The 19,852-nt window shown below is 44.7% G+C and overlaps 1 protein-coding gene across 5 annotated transcripts in view; it reads left to right on the forward strand.

Annotated features, from left to right (window-relative positions):
* The window catches only part of SCLT1 (sodium channel and clathrin linker 1), a 419,430-nt gene that overhangs the window by 173,718 nt on the left and 225,860 nt on the right, over positions 1-19,852 (forward strand). For all 5 annotated transcript variants that reach the window (XM_069242161.1, XM_069242151.1, XM_069242154.1 and 2 more), the window contains one exon: positions 1,171-1,262. In XM_069242161.1, the coding sequence (XP_069098262.1) occupies positions 1,171-1,262 (92 nt within the window). The remainder of the gene's footprint in view (positions 1-1,170; positions 1,263-19,852) is intronic.

Raw genomic sequence — 19,852 nt, forward strand, 5'->3', positions numbered from 1 at the left:
ATAGAATGGAGACAGAAGTGAAGTAGCACAGTTGAAGTCCATCACTGTGAGCCTCCAGCAAGACTAATACTGTATCACCTTGATGCTACCTGTTTTTTGTTCCATGAGCCACTGCTTTTATTCACCACTTCCAAGACTTTGAGGTCTGTGAGAAGAGAGCAGTGCCTGCAAAGCAAATGCACAGACCAAACTACAGCTGTACACAGTCCTGCTTCTCCCTCCTCCACTATTGGAACATGAACAGTAACCACACTTCTTGCAGTAGCAAAGTCGGAGGTTGTCAATGATGGCCATTGATCTATTGTACTCCCTGGGTCTCACTCACTAAATTATACTGATCAAATGATAAATGTGAGCTCTTGTGTTTGTCAACATTCAGGCAGTAAAGGAATATTTTGAAAGATCCTTTAATTATTTATCAAGGGCTCTGCACTGTTTGATTTGAAAACTCTGCAGTAGTCTGTCATGAGAGTGATAGTCTGCAATGAGAGCCAACGATGGTGATTGAATTGTATATGTTTATTAGTTTGAAGCGGATGAGAGCAGAGCCTTGAGTGTATTTGTTTCTTTCTGTGTGGAATGCTTAAGGAAAACTGAAGGGTTGATGAAAATGGGTTATTTCGTTTGTGTGGGTGGGGGCTAACAATGAGGGGGAGTGCAGTAGGACCTTAGATAAATGATAAAGTGTAGCATGAGGCCTCTTCTACTGTAGTGTTGTGTAGCCTTTATAGAAGTAGGTGTATCCAAAGTTATTTCAGAGACTACCAGTGCCTTTATTTGTAGGTTCCTTGGTCCCACTTTTTTATTCTCTGCAAGTGAATGCCATAAAATGTTGTCTGACTGCATCTCTCAACTGTTTTCAGCAATGACAGGAAACTGCCCTTTTCGAAAGGAAGGGCGTCTAACTGCCAGTATATTGCACATATATGTAGATACAGAACCCAAGCTTGCACAAAATGTGTTTAATTTTACTACGTTCTAGCCAGACATCTAATAATCGTCATCAATTTGGTAAATGTGTTTAAGTATCACATGAAATCTATAACAACGTATCTCTCACTGCAACTGTCTTAAGTTTATTCTTCTGGTACTATTCAAAAGGGTAGAACAAAAAAATAAATTTCAGATAGTGATGAGCTACTCACTTCACTCAGTTATATTTGTTTCCAGGAAGAAGATGTGGTTGCTGCCCAAGGGCGGGAGGAAGCATCTGACAGACGGTTACAACAGTTGCAAACTGCTGTGACACAACTAGAAGCTAGGTAATGAATAGATTTGGGCTGTTAAATTTACATTAAAGCTTAACAAATATATTTCTAAAAATCTGAAACAATGTTTTTAGTTATGAAAATGGTAAATGTGTGACACTGGTGGAATTGAGGAAATAGACCAACAAGTTTCAGTGACTCGCCTATTAAGGCCCAGCAATCCTCCCTTTTTTTTTTATAGAAACAAATATCTGTCCAGTGATATTTGAAATCCTTCAGCAGAGAAAAAGAGCCACAAAATAATGTGAGCAACGTTAAATTAAATTGATCAAGTGGGTTGTCTTCTCTTGTTCATCGTGGCTTGCCTCTGATAACATCCCTGCAAACCACATCATTGAAGCCCTCTTTCACAAATGTTTTTGAAATCACAAATTATTCTTACAACTGCAAACATTTGAATTTAGGGATGTAAATAACAAATATTTTTTCACAGAATCTTGATTTGGGTTATTTTCCAACACTAAAACCCTCTTGCATCTGCTCATATTACACATTTTAAGTACTCAGTAAATGTTACAAGTCGAAACATGAGCATTCACAGGTTCTAGGGCAGGGAATGCCTTTGTGAATGTGTTGATCACTTTCAAAGGTATAACATTGTGGGTTTTCCCCAAACATTACCAGTAGTTTTTCACATCTCTTGAACTGGATGTGAAAGGACCTTAGACACCACCTACTTTTCACAGCATGTATGGGAACACATGTATTTTGTGGAAGCAATATTTTTCATGCAGACTGAAAAAGTTAATCCTTTTTTTAGTTCATTGACTTTAATTGCTTTAAAAATTACTTGGCACAAATAGATGTCTAACATATAATTCTGGTATTGACGCTGTTATATAGGTTCATTGAAAGGGACCTATAGATATCTTAACAATTTAAAATTTCTGATGGATACAACTACCTGTGGATTCCTCACCTAATGAATACTCCCATTGCGCCAGCATTCGACAGAAATCTTCTTTCTAGCTCCTGCACGTCGACGAGGACGTCACAATTGCCCATGTGACGCCGTCTGATGTCATACAGGCAATAAGAGGTCCTCGCTGACGTGCTGACGCCAGTTCCCTTTTTTCCGTGCCATTCGAAACGGTTATCTTCGAGGGAGCTACCGTTGCTGTATTGACAGTTACAGTGTGTTTTTTGGCTATTTTTACTTTGAGACATTACAATGTCGCAAAGAAAGTCAGGATTCAAGCCCTGACGTGAGTGTGGTGGCAAAATGTCGGTAACGGACCCACATTCTGACTGCTTGTGGTGTCTTAGTTCCGACCATGATGTTGATAAGTGCGATTCTTGTCAACATATGAATCCTAAGGCCCTGAAAGAACGTGAGGCCAAGCTTTTTCTTGCGAAATCGAAAAAGGAGAAGAGACGTGACCGAAAATCGTCGTCACCGAAGTCTCATCGGCGTCATCGACACTCCCGGCGTCGACGAGAATCTCGGCGCCGGTGGAGCAGGGAGAGGTCTCGGTCAAGGTCACCATCAACTCGACGTCGGAAGACTTTGGGAAGTCAGTCCCACGGTCTCTCCCCAGCCGACGACGCCGTTACCTTCTCCGGCTTTGCCGACTTCACCCATGTCATCGGGTCATCCTCCTTCAGTGTTTGAGGTTCCGCAGCCTCAGGGGTTTTCTCCGTCTATGCAGACGTCGAGACAGGCGTCGATGTCGCCTTCTAACCAGGCACCTCAGTACCCGGCTTTCCCCGCCCCTGGAGCCTATAGTACCGCATTTCTGAATGCGATGTTTTCCATCTTCCAGCAGATGGCTCCAGGTGGTGGACCGGCTGGTCCTTCAGGCCCTTTGGCCTTCAACATGGGTGCTCCGGCTCCACTTCGACCGGCACCCTTTATGCCCTTTCTTCCCCTGGGAAATGTGGGCTCGGCGCCGGTATCGACTCCGGTAGCTTCGGCTCCTACGACTTCGGCTCCTGCGGCTTCGATGTCTCAGCCAGCGACGCCAACTAGACCTCCACCGACTCCGGGACAGTCTTCTCTCCGTCCGGCTCCATGTTCGGCGCCGAAGAAAACCATGGTGCCTTTAGACCCGGCGTCTGACGGATCCGAGGCTCGGCGTCAATCTTCGATGTCCGCTACGCCATGTCGACGCCGAGGGTAGAGGAGAGGCTGTATTCGAGGAGGCTGGCTCTTCTACTCCTGGAAGAACAGGAGTACCGGAGACCAGCTTTGGAGGAAGGGGAGATTGAGGACTCTCGTGAGGGTCTCCATGGACTTGACACTGCCAGTGGTCTAGATACCTCCCCTGAATGGGACTTGTCATCACCCGGGGAGTACACGGAGGAGGCAGCCTCTTTTCATGCTGTCATTAGAAAGGCAGCTGACTTTCTGGACCTCCCTTTGTCTGTGACTGAAGCCAAGCAGAACATCTTGACGGAGGTATTGCACCCTGCCTCTACATCTGCAGAGCCAACTTTGCCTTTCAACAAAGCTCTACTGGATCCCATTATGGAAGTCTGGAAGAAGCTGGTGTCTTCTTAAGCCGTCAATAGATCTGTGGCTCGGAGGTATCGAGTTGCACCGGCTGATCCAGGCTTTCTTTGCAGGCATCCAACACCTGAAAGCCTAGTGGTCCAGGTTTCATTCTCAGCTCGATCTGCTCCTGGGTCATTTCCAACAGTTCCCTCGGACAGAGACTGTCGCGGCGCGAGCCGAGCGTTCGGCACAAGCCGGGCGTTCGGCTCGGGCCGCGCATCGCGTTCTAAAGACGCGGCGCGCCCCGAGCCTTTCCTGCACCCTGCGAGGCCCCAGAACTTACATGGGGCCTCGCTCTGCTCTCTCCCTCCGTTTTGTTGGGGTCGCCTGACCCCTCTTACCTGTTGTGGCTCCTTTCTTCTTTCTTCTGTCTTCTTTCTTTTTCCTGGGTTTGTTTCTTGCACTTTCCTTTATGTCTTTTCCCCCTTCCCAGGTTACCCTTTTCTTCCCAGCATTCCTCCTTCCCTATTCTCTATGGTTTCTACTCCATTCTATTCTATATACTTTTCCCTATCTAAGATGGTGTCCTTTTTCTTCCTGTGGGTCACTTCCTGTTCTGTGGTATTTAAGGGAGGTGTTTTCTTCTTTTCTTTGCGCTGCAACACTCTCTGTTCAGATGGTGTCTTCGCTCCTGATTTCCTAGCCTTTTGGTTCTGGAATTCGCCAATTCTGTGCTATTTGACTACAGTTCTTTTTGATTCCTGTTCTTCTGTTCTTGTTTTCAGGAATCTTCTGTGAATCTTCTGTTGGAGGTTTTTCCCCCTTCTTTGGAAGGGGGTTTTTCCCTCTGGCGCTATTTTCTGAAGGTCACGGTCTGTTCTTGGCGTTTCCATTGCCTACAGCACCGTGGCTACCAGAAAGAGTCGCCCCTTTTTGGGCCAAAGCCGAACCCTCAAGATCCACGCCACTAGATCTGCAGATTCCAGGCGCAAGCAGCACGTGAGTCGTGAAAGATTGCAGCGCCCAACCATCCCGACGTCTTCTAACACCATGGATGACACAGTGGTAGCTGCTGCAGATCCGGATCAATCTCTCCCGACGACAATTCAGCAACAAGCTCAAGAATTACAACAACTACGCAGTGAGAATGCTGCGTTACGACAGGCTTTGGCTTTCCGTAGTGGTGATGTTCCGATGCTCTCCGCCTCTACCCATCGTTTTTCTGGTGAACCAACCAAACTGCGTGAGTTCCTTGATTCCTTAACAGTGTACTTCGCCTTCCGACCCACCCAATTCTCCCATGACAGAACAAAGGTGGGTTATCTCATCAGTGCCTTATCCGGTCCTGCCTTGGCCTGGGCAACCCCGATGGTATCATCCAACGATCCGGTATTGTCGGACTATCCCGCCTTCGTGAATCGCTTCAAGCAAATGTTTAGTCGTCCGGGATTGGAGGCCTCAGCGGAAGAAGCCTTATGCGATATTCATCAAGGCTCACAAGATGTCCTTCAATACATAACACGCTTTCGTCAGCTAGCGGCAGAGACCACCTGGGTGGAACGTACTTTGGTGACTTTGTTTCGTAGAGGACTCAAAGAAGAAATAAAAGATGAACTAGTACATTCCACCAGAGTAGAAGATCTTCGTGGCCTGATGGATCAAGCCCTTTCCATCGAGTATCGCCTTCAGGAACGGAGATCGTAGAAGAGAAGGAGTAGAGGGTCTTTCCAACCAAGCACTTCACGAGTTTATCCGCATCGTTCTGAGGAACCTCGTCCCCCTGCCAGAGACATCGAAGGAGAACCCATGCAGGTGGATACTACTCGAGGCCCTCTCTCCTCTAGCGAGCGGGAAGACAGACGAAAGAAAGGGTTGTGTCTGTACTGCGGTTCTGCTGGCCACATGCTTCGTACCTGTCCAGTACGTCCATCAAGGCCATCGGGAAACGCCACTTCCCATCCTCTGTAAGAAGGGAGGGGACGGGATTATCAGCTATACCTTCCATCAGTTCCTTTAATGACAATACCACATCCTTGTTTATAGTACCAGTCATGTTACAATTCCCTGATGGCCGTCAAGAAAAGACTATGGCACTACTAGATTGTGGAGCTAGTGGTATTTATATGGATAAGAAGTGGGCCATTACTCAACAAGTTCCTACACAACCTAAGGAGATTCCCGAACAAGTACACACAGTGGACGGATCCTTGATATCCTCGGGTCCAGTTGATACAACTACCCTGATGCTGAGTTTACAGATCGGTAACCATCAAGAATACATCTCCTTTGATCTCATAACATCCCCCAACCATACCATCATTCTTGGAATCCCGTGGTTCATCAGACATAATCCATATGTGAACTGGGCAACCCGGACGGTCTCCTTGTCTTCACAGTTTTGTCACGAACACTGTTTTGCTTCTGACAAGTATTGGTCACCTAAGAGATCAATAATCACGGAAGGTACTACCGGTTCGACCATTAATACAGTCCAAGGAGTTCCTGAACACTATTTGGAGTTTAAAGATGTATTCCAAAAACCCTCCAGACCTGTGTTACCTCCACATCGAGATTACGATTGTGCTATTCCCTTGGAACCTGGCACTATTGTTCCTTTTGGAAGGATGTATTCCCTCACGGAACCTGAAAAGGAAGTACTAAAGGAGTACTTGGAAGAAAACATACAAAGTGGTCTTATTGTTCCCTCGTCTTCTCCGGCCGGGGCTCCTCTCTTTTTCGTACCCAAGAAGACAAAGGATCTTCGCCCTTGCCTGGATTTTCGAGGCCTGAATAAGATAACTATTAAAGATCGTTATCCTTTGCCTCTCATCAGGGATATTCTAGAAGCAGTCAGAGGAGCTCAACGGTTTACCAAACTAGATCTACGGGGAGCCTACCACCTTTTACGCATTAAGAAAGGAGATGAATGGAAAACAGCCTTCAGGACTCCATTTGGTCACTTTGAATACAGGGTAATGCCTTTTGGTTTTACTAATGCCCCCGCAATTTTCCAGAGATTCATGGACTCGGTGTTTTCTGATCTTCTGAACCAGACAGTTGTAATCTACCTAGATGATATTCTTATTTATTCTAGAAATCCCGAACTCCATTCTTCCCATGTGAAACAAGTCCTTCAACGACTTCGGGCACATCAACTATTTTGCAAACCAGAGAAGTGTGAGTTTGACAAGACGGAAGTCAAATATCTGGGTTATCATTTAAGTCCCACAGGCGTAGCTATGGATCAAGAAAAAGTACAAGCTATTCTAGATTGGCCTTCTCCATCTTCTATTAAAGAAACACAATGTTTTCTAGGATTAGCGAACTTCTATCGGCAATTCATCGTAGACTTTGCAAAACAAACTAGCCATATAACTCACACATTAAAGAAGGAAAATCTAACTAAAGGGTTTGTCTGGACTAAAGCGCCCAAAACAGCCTTTCAAGATTTAAAGAAGGCATTCACTCAAGCTCCCATCTTAAGACATCCAGATACCAACAAACAATTTATTGTCGTTACCGATGCTTCTGAAAAAGCCATTGGAGCCGTCCTACTCCAACAACAAGAGGATGATGGTCTTGAACATCCTGTTTTCTATTTGTCTCATATACTCTCTATTGCAGAACAACATTACTCAGTACTGGAAAGAGAATTATTGGCTCTGAAAACAGCTTGCATAGAATGGAGACAGTTTCTGAAGGGTTCCAAGGAGCCTTTTGAAGTGAGAACAGACCATCGTAACTTACAATGTTTACGAAATTTCGTATGCCAGAATAGTCGTCAAGCTCGTTGGGCCTTCTTCTTCAGCCAGTATGATTTCTACATTACTTATATTCCTGGCTCCCAAAACATTCTGGCTGATGCTCTGTCTCGTCGTTATCCAGATTGTACTCCTGCCCCAGCTCAACATCTACTGGAACCTAATAAGATCATTGGGGTAGCTCAGTCTTTTCTGGAGGAGGTACAACTGGAATACTCCAATCTATCTGATGACGAAGTAGAGAAATTAAGACCTCTATTACATAAGAGACAAGGATACTATTATTATCAAGATCTGTTATTCCTTCCTACTAACAGAGTTAGAGAAAAAGCATTACAAATGTGTCATGATTCACCGGTTGCTGGTCATAGAGGCATCAAGGCCACACAAGAACTTCTTTCACGATTTTTCTGGTGGCCTACCTGGAAACTGGATATTGAAAGATACGTTCAGGCTTGTCCCACATGCGCTCAAGTCAAGATTCCCCGAACCAGACCTGCAGGATTACTTCAGCCTTTGCCTGTTCCGCCAACTCCATGGCACACCATCTCTACTGTTTTTATGTGTTTGCTACCACCTTCAGCAGGAAACCGGGTAATCATGGTCACTGTGGATTCCTTTACTAAGATGGCTCACTTCACTGCCCTGAAAAAGCTACCTACATCCCAAGAACTAAGCCAGATATTCATCGACCATATCTTCCGTCTTCATGGACTTCCACATACCATTATATCTGATAGAGGACCTCAGTACATTTCCCGGTTTTGGAGATATTTTTGTAAAACACTTAATATCAATAGAGCTCTGTCTTTGGGCTTCCATCCTCAGACCAATGGACAGACCGAGCGTCTGAATCAAGGATTAGAACAATACCTTCGTTGTTTTTGCAACTCTATTCAAAGCAACTGGAACACTTATCTCCCTATTGCTGAATTCTCCTACAATAATTCTGTCCATAGTGCCTCCAAGACCACTCCTTTTTTCTGTTCTTATGGCTTTCATCCTACCTCTTTCCCTACTTCTTCTCGGTCTCTCTCTCCCCTGCCCGCTATTACTTATTTTTCCAAACGCCTTCTACAAATCCATAGACTAATTCGATCCAATCTATTACACACCAAAAGATATATGAAGAAAGTAGCATACAAGAAACGTAGGACCACTCCGGACTACCATCCACAAGATAAAGTTTGGCTTTCTTCTAAATTCTTACCCTCACGTCTTTCTCAGAACAAGTTCACACCTCGCTACTACGGGCCTTTCCGTATTCTCCAGTTGCTTAATCCTGTCACTGTCCGTCTTCACTTGCCTCACACGTGGAAGATTCATCCAGTCTTTCATGTCTCCCAACTCAAACCTTATGTGCCGGATCCTTATTCTCGTCAGTTTTCCTGTCCTCCTCCTGTCTTAGTGGATGATGTTCCTGAATATGAGGTTCAGGAAATTTGTGACTCTCGACTTTTTCACAAACGTCTGCAGTATCTGATTCATTGGCAGGGTTATCCTCTCAGTGAATGTTCTTGGGAAGATGCATCTTCTGTTCATGCACCTCTTCTGATTCAGCGCTTTCACCGTTTATTTCCTCTCAAACCAGGGCCTTCGGGAGGGGGGCCTACTGTCGCTGCGCGAGCCGAGCGTTCGGCACAAGCCGGGCGTTCGGCTCGGGCCGCGCATCGTGTTCTAAAGACGCGGCGCGCCCCGAGCCTTTCCTGCACCCTGCGAGGCCCCAGAACTTACATGGGGCCTCGCTCTGCTCTCTCCCTCCGTTTTGTTGGGGTCGCCTGACCCCTCTTACCTGTTGTGGCTCCTTTCTTCTTTCTTCTGTCTTCTTTCTTTTTCCTGGGTTTGTTTCTTGCACTTTCCTTTGTCTTTTCCCCCTTCCCAGGTTACCCTTTTCTTCCCAGCATTCCTCCTTCCCTATTCTCTATGGTTTCTACTCCATTCTATTCTATCTACTTTTCCCTATCTAAGATGGTGTCCTTTTTCTTCCTGTGGGTCACTTCCTGTCCTGTGGTATTTAAGGGAGGTGCTTTCTTCTTTTCTTTGCGCTGCAACACTCTCTGTTCAGATGGTGTCTTCGCTCCTGATTTCCTAGCCTTTTGGTTCTGGAATTCGCCAATTCTGTGCTATTTGACTACAGTTCTTTTTGATTCCTGTTCTTCTGTTCTTGTTTTCAGGAATCTTCTGTGAATCTTCTGTTGGAGGTTTTTTCCCCTTCTTTGGAAGGGGTTTTTCCCTCTGGCGCTATTTTCTGAAGGTCACGGTCTGTTCTTGGCGTTTCCATTGCCTACAGCACCGTGGCTACCAGAAAGAGTCGCCCCTTTTTGGGCCAAAGCCGAACCCTCAAGATCCACGCCACTAGATCTGCAGATTCCAGGCGCAAGCAGCACGTGAGTCGTGACAGAGACTCTAAGAAGATGGACATGTCATCCAAGAAAGTTTTCTCGTCATGTAGCATGGCGTTGAAGTCCACCAATGCTACTTGCATCTTAGGAAGATATATTTACGCCCTGATGGACGAGATTAAATCAACGCACACAGAGGTTCCTCAGGAATTATTAAGCCTGGTCTCTGATGCTCAGGCAGCTGCAACCCAGGTTATTCAATCTGGGTTGGATACATCTGACTCGGTTTCTAGAGCAATGGGCACTGCTGTGGCTACGAGGAGGCAGGCCTGGCTTCGTAGCTCTGGATTTTCCTTGGATGTGCAATCGACATTATTGGACCTTCCTTTTGATGGTGACAAGCTTTTTCGCGCCAAGGTGGATTCGGCCTTAGAAAGGTTCAAGGACAGTAGGGCCACTGCCAAGTCGTTGGGCTTGCATGCCACTTCTTCTACTTCCTCCAGATTTTTTAGGAGGTTTCGAGGATTTGGTCGTGGTTCCTCCTCCTCCTCCTTTCGAGGAAAATTCCAACAACCCACCGCTGCTCTCTCCTATAGATCCTTTAGAGGGAGGGGTAGGGTCCATACCAGGGGAGCCACTCAGCAGCACTCTGCCTCTTCCTCATCCTCTGGAGGGGTGCAGCATGGGAAGCAGCCTTAGGCTTCCGCCAATTCCTTCTCACTCCACTCCTGTAGGGGGGAGGTTACTGGATTTTCTCCACAAGTGGGAGGTCATAACATCAGACTCCTGGGTTACCAGCATTGTGGGAAAAGGCTATACCCTACCCTTTCGGGAGTTTCCGCCCCCCATCCCGCCCCGTCTTACTGTTCACAAGAACACCTCCTGTTACTAGAACAAGAGGTTCAAGTCCTCCTTTCAAAGGGCGCAGTGGAGTTGGTTCCAGAGCAGGAAAGGGGTCAAGGTTGTTACTCGAGATACCTAAGAAGGATGGTCGGTTGAGGCCAATCCTGGACCTGAGGATCTTGAATTGGTTCCTCAAACAGGAAAAGTTCAAGATGCTGACCCTTGCTCAGGTGTTTTTGGCGCTGAACAATGGAGATTGGATGGTGTCTTTCGACTTGCAGGATGCTTACTTTCATATCCAGATACTCAAGTCGCACAGGAAGTATCTCCGGTTTGTGGTGGGGTCGCAGCACTATCCGTTTGCGGTCCTCCCATTTGGTCTTACTTCGCACCTCGAGTCTTCACAAAGGTGATGTCAGTGGTTGCAGCGGAGCTCAGAAGGAAGGGGATAGCAGTATTTCCTTATCTGGATGACTGGTTGATCAAAGCCAAGTCTCCGGAGCTCATGTTGCATCACCTTCAGTCGACCACTCAGTTGTTGTTCGACCTGGGTTTTTCGGTGAACGTGCCCAAATCTCACCTAGAGCCCTCACAGCGCCTCCTGTTCATAGGGGCAGTACTGGATACAACATTGAATCGAGCCTTTCCTCCGCCTCAGCGGATTCAGGACATTCAGGCGTTGGTTCCAATGTTTCGAATTGGATCAGTTATTCCGGTCCTCAAGGTCCTACGTCTGCTCGGTCTGTTTGCTTCTTGCATTCTGTTGGTCACACATACTCGCTGGCACATGAGGGCTCTTCAGTGGTGCCTCCGAAGGCAGTGGTCTCAACACAAAGGAGATCTCGAAGGCTCGGTGAGGATCTCCAGAGATGCTGCCATGGATTTGAAATGGTGGATTGCGGACGGCAATCTTTCCCGAGGAAGGCCGTTCTCGCAACCTCCACCTGTGGCCACAGTAATATCAGATGCTTCCACTCTAGGGTGGGGAGCTCATCTGGGGGACCTGGAGATCAAAGGTCTTTGGTCTCCAGTAGAACAGATGTTTCATATAAATCTGTTGGAGTTACGGGCTGTACGTCTGGCTTTCAAGGCCTTCCTCCCATCCCTTCGCGGTCAGTCGGTTCAGGTCCTGACGGACAATACTACCGCGATGTGGTATATAAACAAACAGGGAGGGGTAGGGTCGTACCTTCTCTGCAGAGAAGCTCCTCGGCTATGGTCCTGGGCAAAGGACCATCAGATTTGCTTGGTAGCAAATCATCTGGCCGGAGTCTTGAACGTACGTGCGGACATTCTCAGTCGCCATTTCTCGGCCGATCGCAAGTAGAGCCTCCATCCGGATCAAGTCCGTCTAATCTTCCAGATGTGGGGGTTTCCTCGGATAGATCTGTTTGCCACTCAGGAGAACTCGCACTGCCCGTTATTCTGCAGCCTCCAGTATCCGGGACAAGGAGCATTGGGGGACGCGTTTCAGATGACCTGGTGCGACCAGTTGCTTTACGCGTTTCCCCCCATACCTTTGATTCCTCGAGTTTAGAGGAAAATACGCCAAGACCGGGCCCAAGTCATCTTAATAGCTCCGGATTGGCCAAGGAGGGTATGGTACACGGACCTTCTCCAACTCTCTCTGTGGACCCCCGCTCCGTCTCCCTCTCAGGGCAGACCTCCTCTCGCAGTCGCAGGGGCAGGTTTTACACCCCCACCTCCAGAGCCTGCACCTTCATGCCTGGAGATTGAACGGGGCAACCGGAGTTCTTTCTCTCTCCCGCCTGATGTAGTGGATGTTATCTTAGCGGCCAGGCGACACTCCACTAAATCTATCTACACTAATAGGTGGTCTAAATTTGTGGTTTGGTGTGGAGAGAGGCAGATTGATCCCTTACGTGCTCACTTGTCAGATGTTTTATCTTTTGCATTGTCTCTAGCACAGAAAGGTTGTGCAGTGGCTACGGTTAAGGGGTACTTGTCTGCCCTTTCAGCGTTTCTTTGCCTTCCAGACCAGCCTTCTTTGTTCGAATCCCCTATAGTACTTAGATTCTTGAAAGGTCTTGTTAATAAATTCCCTCCTACCCCTTTCGTTATGCCTCAATGGGATTTAAACTTGGTTCTAACTTTCCTTATGGGGTCCCCTTTTGTGCCCATGCACTCTTGCCCCATAAGATTATTGGTCCTAAAGACGGTTTTTCTGGTTGCAATTACTTCTGCAAAGGAGGGTGAGTGAGTTGCAAGCTCTATCTGTGAAGCCCCCTTATACATCTTTTTTATGGGGATAAGGTGGTGTTGAGGACCAAGGCTGCTTTCCTACCGAAGGTTGTTTCACCCTTTCATATGGCCCAAACGATTACTCTTTCCACGTTTTATCCTCCGCCTCATCCTTCAAAGGAAGAAGAGAGACTTCACCGCTTAGATCCTAGGAGGGCACTAAGCTTTTATATGGATAGAACGAAGGATTTCAGGCTGGAGGATCAGCTCTTCATCGGGTACGTGGGAAAGAGGAGAGGAAAGGCAGTACACAAGAGAACACTCTCCAGGTGGGTTGTTCTTTGCATTAAAATGTGTTACTCGTTAGCAAAGAAAGAACCTCCTGATTGTATAAGAGCTCATTCCACCAGAGCTAAGTCAGCCTCTTCGGCCTTGGCTAGAGGTGTTCCTGTGGTTGAGATCTGCAAGGCCGCAACTTGGTCATCCCTTCACACTTTTGCGAAGCATTACTGCTTTGACTCTGAGGTCAGAAGGGATGGCCATTTTGCACGGTCGGTGCTGCAGGATTTCTTGGTTTGACCATTCAGGCACCCACCACCGAGTGCGGTACTGCTTTGGGACTCTATTCATTAGGTGAGGAATCCACAGGTAGTTGTATCCATCAGAAGAACGAGTTACTTACCTTCGGTAACGACTTTTCTGGTGAATACATTAGCTACCTGTGGATTCCTCACGGTCCCACCCGCCTCTCTGTTGCCTGTCTGGTCTAACCAAGTTGTTCTTGGGTGTGCTCCTCTTGGTTCTGAGGACTTGTATATATTTTGTATATATGTTTATATGTATATATATAGTTCATATATTTATTAATTTGTAAAAAAAAAAAAAAAAAATGGATGAATTAAGTTCTTAGGATGATGTATTTATTTGGAATATCATTAAATATTTCTATTTGTTCTTTTATCTCTATGGCCTATTATTCTCAGGCACGTAAAAAAATGTTGGTACTGGCGTCGGCACGTCGGCGAGGACCTCTTATTGCCTGTATGACGTCAGACGGCGTCGCATGGGCAATTGTGACGTCCTCGTCGACGGGCAGAAGCTAGGAAGAAGATTTCCATCGAATGCTGGCGCAATGGGAGTATTCATTAGGTGAGGAATCCACAGGTAGCTAATGTATCCACCAGAAAAGTCGTTACCGAAGGTCAGTAACTCGTTCTTTAGGAGGTTTAGAGAATAAGGGGGAAGATAAGGAAAGAGGGATAACGAGGGTGGGAGAACAACACCATTTCCTTGGTTGGGCAACTACAAGGAGTAAGTACACTACGAGGAATAAGTATGACTTTGAAAGTAATGCCTTTCAGGTAGGTAACTAAAAGTCATTTTTATATTTTAAGCATTTATTTGTGGACTTGTAAATATGAGCCTGTGAGTGGGCTGGCAAATTCTATATGAGACAAAAGGAGTACAGAAACAAAGGACAATGGAGCAGCACTCTTATAGGCCCATTTCAGTTAAACTATGGAGGCTTAGGATCATCTTCCCCCTCTATGAGAACAGTGTATATTCTTCTTAGAGGTGGTTTATGAGGAAATAATTCAAGATGGGACCACATGAGACGCTTATAACCACTTATGCAAGATGATTGTAACACAGTTTTCTTCAAATGCCTTTTACCGACTGCATGGAAATGCTTAACATAATGTCTAATGGTTTGTTTGCCTAAAGAATTAGCTGTTAGAAGAAAGAGTGGAATTCGTTCTTCAATATTTCACGTTCTACTGGGCAGCAGTGGTGTAACGAAATGTGAGGGTCCCACCCACCCCAATTCAAAGTACATCGAGCCCCCTCCCCCCACAACTGATCCAGTCAGGGGCTCTCAGGCAGGGGTCCATCAACCGTGCACAGTTTACTGTGCTAAAAGGGGCCCCCTAGAGTTCAGGGGCCCCTGCATCGTGGGTCCTGTGGGTACTATTGTTATGCCAGTGACGGGCAGTATTTTCTTGACCTCACAGTTTTTTTTTTTGTTTTTTTTATTTCTTTAAAAAAGTAGGTAGAGAATGGGCATGAAGTAATCATGTGTTTGAGTGAGGCACCACCTTTAACACACCTTCAACATTTGTTGCTGTTTAGAAAAGGGTGTTGCTCACGCTGAAAAAGCATGAAAAAGTTCTGCTCCATAATAAACAATGTCTCATCATTGGGTTTGAGATTTCTGAAAATTGTTACAATGACAATTGTTGAATCCCTGAAAGTGATCAACTTTTTATTATTGCTAGACATAAATCTGTGACCCATAAAGCTGTTCTTTTTATGAATTAAGCTCTAGTTATTCTTCTGGAGACAGCTGGAGCATTTAACACATTTCCGTAGCTTGCTCAAGAGAGATTCCTCTGATATGCCAGAGACGGCCTTTAATTCAAATACTGAAATATCCCAATAAAATTATTCTGTGCATGCCATCTCTTCTGTGCAGTTAGTTTATCTGTAAGAGGGAGTAGGTTCTCACTTATTGATGTTTGTCTGCTTCTAATATTTACCCAATTATTGGTGGCTTTATCTAACTATTATAAACTACACATATGTGTGATCTTAAAGGATTTTCACTTCAATGTTGATGTCGGGGGGACTTTGCTTCATTTTGGAAGAATATCTCCATATTGTTGAGAATAGTTTTGGCTTTAGAAGAGAGGTGTTTCTTTTCATTTTTTTGCTATTTCAACGTGATGTGATCTTCATCTAATATTTAGAGCAGCAATATAAAAGGGACCAGTGAGTGGTAGGATACTCTCGGAATATAGATTTGTTAAATTGCCTATATGTCTACTGTGAAACTGTAATTTTGAGTCTGGTCAAATGTACCATGTTCGTGTTTGTTAGTTTCTTGGCATAACAATACTACCATCTTTAAAATAGAATATTTTGTAGTTCTGCCTACTTAAATGAGTAAAAGTATTTTATTCATCTTTGTAATTACTGCTGCAACATATTGTTAATGTTGTGGCCAACCAGTTAAGATAGGGTAGTCTTTAAACCGGTAAGTCAGAGCATATCTGAACACCAGTGTTCCCGATACACCTTACTTTTTAACCCCTTTTTGCACAACCCGAGCTCCTCTTTCAATTGTAACTTCTTCAAAACATCTGAAATGATTTCAACAAAATCACAACAAGTACACTTTCAGTTTAAAGTTATTACTTGTTCTTAAATTGGGTGTAATTCTGTTAAGCCATTTTTTTCTTTATTGAAAAGCACGTTTCCAATTGGGAATTTACATGGGGAAATTACAATGTTGAGATCCCCATCCTTTTTGTCTTGGCCTGCTCTTGGTAGATCAGAGTGATATATTCCATGAAAAAGACCGAAGTGGAGGAATTTATTCATTCATTCATTTATTTATTTATATATTTATTTTTGGGGGGAAGGTTTTGTGCAAAATAACTCTCCTCCTATGGAAATAAATACCTAACTGTAATATACAGTGCCCCTTTTGACAGAAAGAAACCCTACTTTCAAAAATTAAGTCATCCCCCATGTGGGCCTTGTAGCCCACAAGATATTTAAAAGTGGTAAGAATTTAGTGTTGTTGTGAACCTATAGTGAGCAGTACCTTAAAGCTATTTTCAATGTGAAGGTCTGCAGTTGTCCTATGATAAAAATAAAGTTCAGAATAAAATCATAATAACTGCTATCTTTGATTTGAGACACGCTACTAAAATAATTCTACCACTGTTTTAATGTTTATTAAAAATCCAGTTGAGAGGTGAAGGCATATTTTGAATAAATATTTATGAAACGTTAGGCTTTGTCTGAATCTTCAGTAGGCTAATTGGCATTAGGCTATTGGTGCTTCCCCTTAACGAGGTATGAAAACTGCTCACAGAGCAGGAACAATTGCTTAGACCTTTTGACAGGAAGACCTGAATGTGAAAAATGTGACTCAATTCGGTGTAGGAATGGCAGTTTGGTTGGAGAGGTAGAGGGGGAAGAACATGAATGGTATTAACTTCAAAGGCACCATGGTATGGCCTGCCCATTTATAGTTAAGTGTAGAGGGAGACCCAGTCCAGTGTAAGGGAAGCTAGTCCAAGAACCAGTTTAGAGTACTTCAGGAGGGGATTGCTTATTCCCCGTACACGCCCCAAGCTGGCACATCTGCCACTTCTTTATCATTGGTTAGGGAGTGTCTAGGGGGTCACCCTCACCCACTGGCTACTTAATCCTAAAAAGTGGCACCTCATCCCCAGCTCATCAGGACACATCTGGACCTGAGGAGGAACAGACAAAGACTGGACCTGCTGTCCGTGATTTGTGTGGTGACCTGAATGGCTGAACCTGCTCCCACTTGTACCCAAGACCGAGAAGTGGACTCCAAGGTCAGATGGCTGACCTCCTTTGTGACTACAGGGATACAACAAGCTGCAAGAGGCCTTTTTCATGAAGTGCCCAGTTGACCAATTGCAACTCGACAGTGCTGGCCAACTTGGGTGGAGTGACTTATGACCCTTACTGCTGTCCCTGAGAGCCTTAAAAGTTACCAAGAGAAGTTGCTCTAGAAAGTCTGCTGATTTAAATATTGGCTGAAACGGTACTCCGATTTCACCCTTTCCACCAACCTGAAGTTCCTCTCCCCTCATTTAGAATTTGATGGACCTTCAGCATATAAAGGGTGAGGACTACTCCATTTCCATGCCTGTACACAACGCCAACAGCCCGACGGCTTAAGGGCCCTCGGAGGTTTGACCATGTGTTCACCCGTCTTATTTAGATTGGACGGCCACATGGCTAGTTTTCACTGCCACACCAAACGTGGCAGTAAGGAGAAGTGGAAACTTTTAAAGCCCCCCCCCACCCACCCCCACAAGCCATAGATTAATGCTCCTATAGTGAGTGGAACATTGTTATTTTTATTTTCAAAAATAAAATCTGACTTTGGGATTTTCTATTTGAAAAAAAAGTTATAAGTTGGGAGTTATCCCTCAAGCTTACGATGCAATTTTAGAGGTGCATGGAAATGCTAGAGCTATCTGCAGGGGCAGCAGACATCTCTAAAGAAGAGTGGTGGAGGGGTCGAGTACGCTCACCATGGCAAAAATGGTGACAGTAATTACTCCTTCTGCTAATAATTAAATCAGTTCCAAAGTTCGAAATCTTTGCCCAGCAAAAGAGTGAAAAGTATCCAATAGATGAAAGGACTTCATGGGAATTTTTCCCAGCAGAGCTTTTCCCAGCAAAACCCATGGCTTTAGCAGACCTCTTCCCATGACTACTAAATTTTGAGAAAACTTCTCCAGATGGTCTGCAGCCTTGCCGCGCTGGAGGATTTCAACTTCAGTTTGAGAGTCTGTCTGAGGTAAACTTTTTGACTGAGGATAACGTGATTTGGGTTTCATATGTTTGCGCTATCAAAGTCTAACTGAAATCACACCTAGGTTCTGGCACCCTGAAACTGGGACTTTTGATTGCTTCTCGTCCTTCTTGGCACTTTTTGGTTTAAAACTTTTTTTAAAAATGATATCTCTATTTCCCCTTATTTGATTTTTGACATTTCGATGTAATTGTTCTTATGAAAATGTTCTCTATTTTTTATTAATCTGTTGTGAGTTTCTTCATATGTTGTGTATTTACTTTTTAACTGCTAAATACTTTACACATTTTCTTAAGTTAAACCTGTCTGCTCTGTGCCATCGCTACTAGGGGGTTGGGGCAAGTTTTAAATTATTGGAACTACATTTTTAAGCAAGGAGATGCAGCCAACCTAGGGGGAAGATTTAAATCCTAGCCTCTGCACTACACTCAGCATTATATGATTCTGGGCAAATCACCAAGTCTCCCTGCACCAAAATAAGTGTAAAATGTACTTGTGTTATCCTCACTTGATGTACACAATTGACATAATCTCTTGACTCCTTGTGTATAATGTACAGCTAGGTTTGTAATATATGAATACCAAAACATGCTTAGATACATACATTTTACCCATATAAGTTTGTGGCCTTTTTCCTTCAGGTGGACTCACAGCCACCCCTATTAATAACCTGCTTTCCTACACCACATAATTTAGATTACTTTACTGCATGCCACAAAATCAGAGTCACCCTGACAATGGTAAAGCTCTGTATGATGTTGTGGGGGCTGTCATGATGAGTGTAACACCCTATGTCACAGAGAACCATAAACAATTTTCTGCATTTCACTGTTCTTTGCGAAATATGGAGTGTTTATACCTCAGTATTTTATTAAATAAAAGTACCAATGCACCCAAACGTTTTAAATATATATGTTGTTGATATTAGTCATTTTAGAGTTACTGTGGAATAGTCACCCTTGGTTTGACAGTTCTAGCTCACATTGCCTCTTAGCTCTGGTGACCCATGAAATACTGAAATATTATGGAAATTATAGTTTTCATTCTTGCGTTCGGTTAAAAAAATTGAATAATATTGTAATTTCCACAGCTACTTGCCTCACAAACATCTACGCACTGCTGTGGCATGGCTGCCCCTGGATATCATTGAAAAAAGACTGGTACACAATTCAATGTCGTTCAGAATACCGAAAACATGACTGTATGCATTTCTGTTTAATATGATGGTTTCTAAGGAATAGGATTCCTTCTTCAGAATAGTTTTCTTAAAAATAACCCAGCTGTTCTCTCTGTAAAAGGTTTTTAGAGTCCCAATCTTGTGCTGGGCTTTGTCCGAGGTTACAAATGTTCAGACAAAATCTGTTGTTCTTTGTTGGGGTTGGAATGCACCCAGCATGGGATATTGGTATGGTCCTCTTCCTTGCGACCCTAACTCCATGTATATCTGGTATCCTGACTTTTTTATTTTTGTCCTGGCATCGTTGTAACCTAAGCGTGTGTACAGAGCCCTAGGCCTGTCCTTTACTTTGAGGTCCCGGGCACATACAGCAACCTGCAGGGGGCTCCCATTCATGCCGTCGTTGTGGGCAGTGCACTACTGTCCCTGCCCAGTGTATGGCACATAAACCAGTGGTTCT

Source organism: Pleurodeles waltl, chromosome 1_2 (genome assembly GCF_031143425.1).
Source record: "Pleurodeles waltl isolate 20211129_DDA chromosome 1_2, aPleWal1.hap1.20221129, whole genome shotgun sequence".
Taxonomy (NCBI): domain Eukaryota; kingdom Metazoa; phylum Chordata; class Amphibia; order Caudata; family Salamandridae; genus Pleurodeles; species Pleurodeles waltl.